Source organism: Salvelinus sp. IW2-2015, unplaced genomic scaffold, assembly GCF_002910315.2.
Source record: "Salvelinus sp. IW2-2015 unplaced genomic scaffold, ASM291031v2 Un_scaffold1708, whole genome shotgun sequence".
NCBI classification, from domain to species: Eukaryota; Metazoa; Chordata; class Actinopteri; order Salmoniformes; family Salmonidae; genus Salvelinus; species Salvelinus sp. IW2-2015.
Genome location: NW_019943099.1, coordinates 71,207 through 72,178, shown reverse-complemented (window position 1 = coordinate 72,178; position 972 = coordinate 71,207). Strand labels below are relative to the sequence as shown.

Sequence of the window (972 nt, the reverse complement as noted above, 5' to 3'; positions counted from 1 at the left end):
ATATCCCATTGTGTCCGTCAGATAACTATAGATGCTGTCTCTTATACACATCTAGATGTGTATAAGAGACAGGAGCATAACATAGCAGAGCATAACATAGCAGAGCAGAACATAGCAGAGCAGAACAGAGCAGAGCATAACATAGCAGAGCAGAGCAGAGCAGAACAGAACAGAGCAGAGCAGAACAGAGGAGAGCAGAACAGAGCAGAGCATAACATAGCAGAGCAGAACATAGCAGAGCAGAACAGAGCAGAGCATAACAGAGCAGAGCAGAACAGAGCAGAGCAGTATTCTCACCCAATACGAAGGACACAGGGATGAGTTCTGCGTAACGGTCACAGTAGATGGCCAGCTTCTCAAACAGCCTCTTCTGACCCTCATTCAACACAAACCTGGAGAGAACAGTTCTGTCACAAAGTTAACTAAGCTCCTGTATGATTGAACATGAGAGGGAGGGAGGGACAACAATTGCAGAAAGAAAAGGGAGACTAATATTCCCACAACAGTTCCCTGGCATTTGATTGTACAAAGTTGCTGTGATCTATGATTTGAAGGGACCAGCAATACGTGTATAAGCAAAGAAATACACAAATGCATGGTCACTGTAAAGAGGTTTATTTATACAAGTAAGATAGACCGTCTCTCTTCTAGATCAGATGAGGTTATATGTGTAAATGTTTAGTTTACCTGTGTAAATGACGGGGCTACCTGTGTAAATGGTGAGGTTACCTGTGTAAATTACGGGCTTACCTGTGTAAATGACGGGGTTACCTGTGTTAATGACAAGGTTACTTGTGTAAATGATGAGTTTACCTGTGTAAACTTCGAGGTTACCTGTGTAAATTTCGAGGTTACCTGTGTAAATGACGGGTTAACTGTGTAAATTTCGAGGTTACCTGTGTAAATGACGGGTTAACTGTGTAAATGACGGGGTAACTGTGTAAATGACGGGGTTACCTGTATATGATGCTG

The 972-nt window shown here is 42.6% G+C and overlaps 1 protein-coding gene across 1 annotated transcript in view; it reads right to left on the bottom strand.

Moving 5' to 3' along the window:
* Positions 1-972, bottom strand: part of best1 (bestrophin 1) — a 22,729-nt gene that overhangs the window by 17,174 nt on the left and 4,583 nt on the right. Inside the window, 1 exon segment of the mRNA XM_070439502.1 lies at positions 298-392. Within this exon segment, the coding sequence (XP_070295603.1) occupies positions 298-392 (95 nt within the window).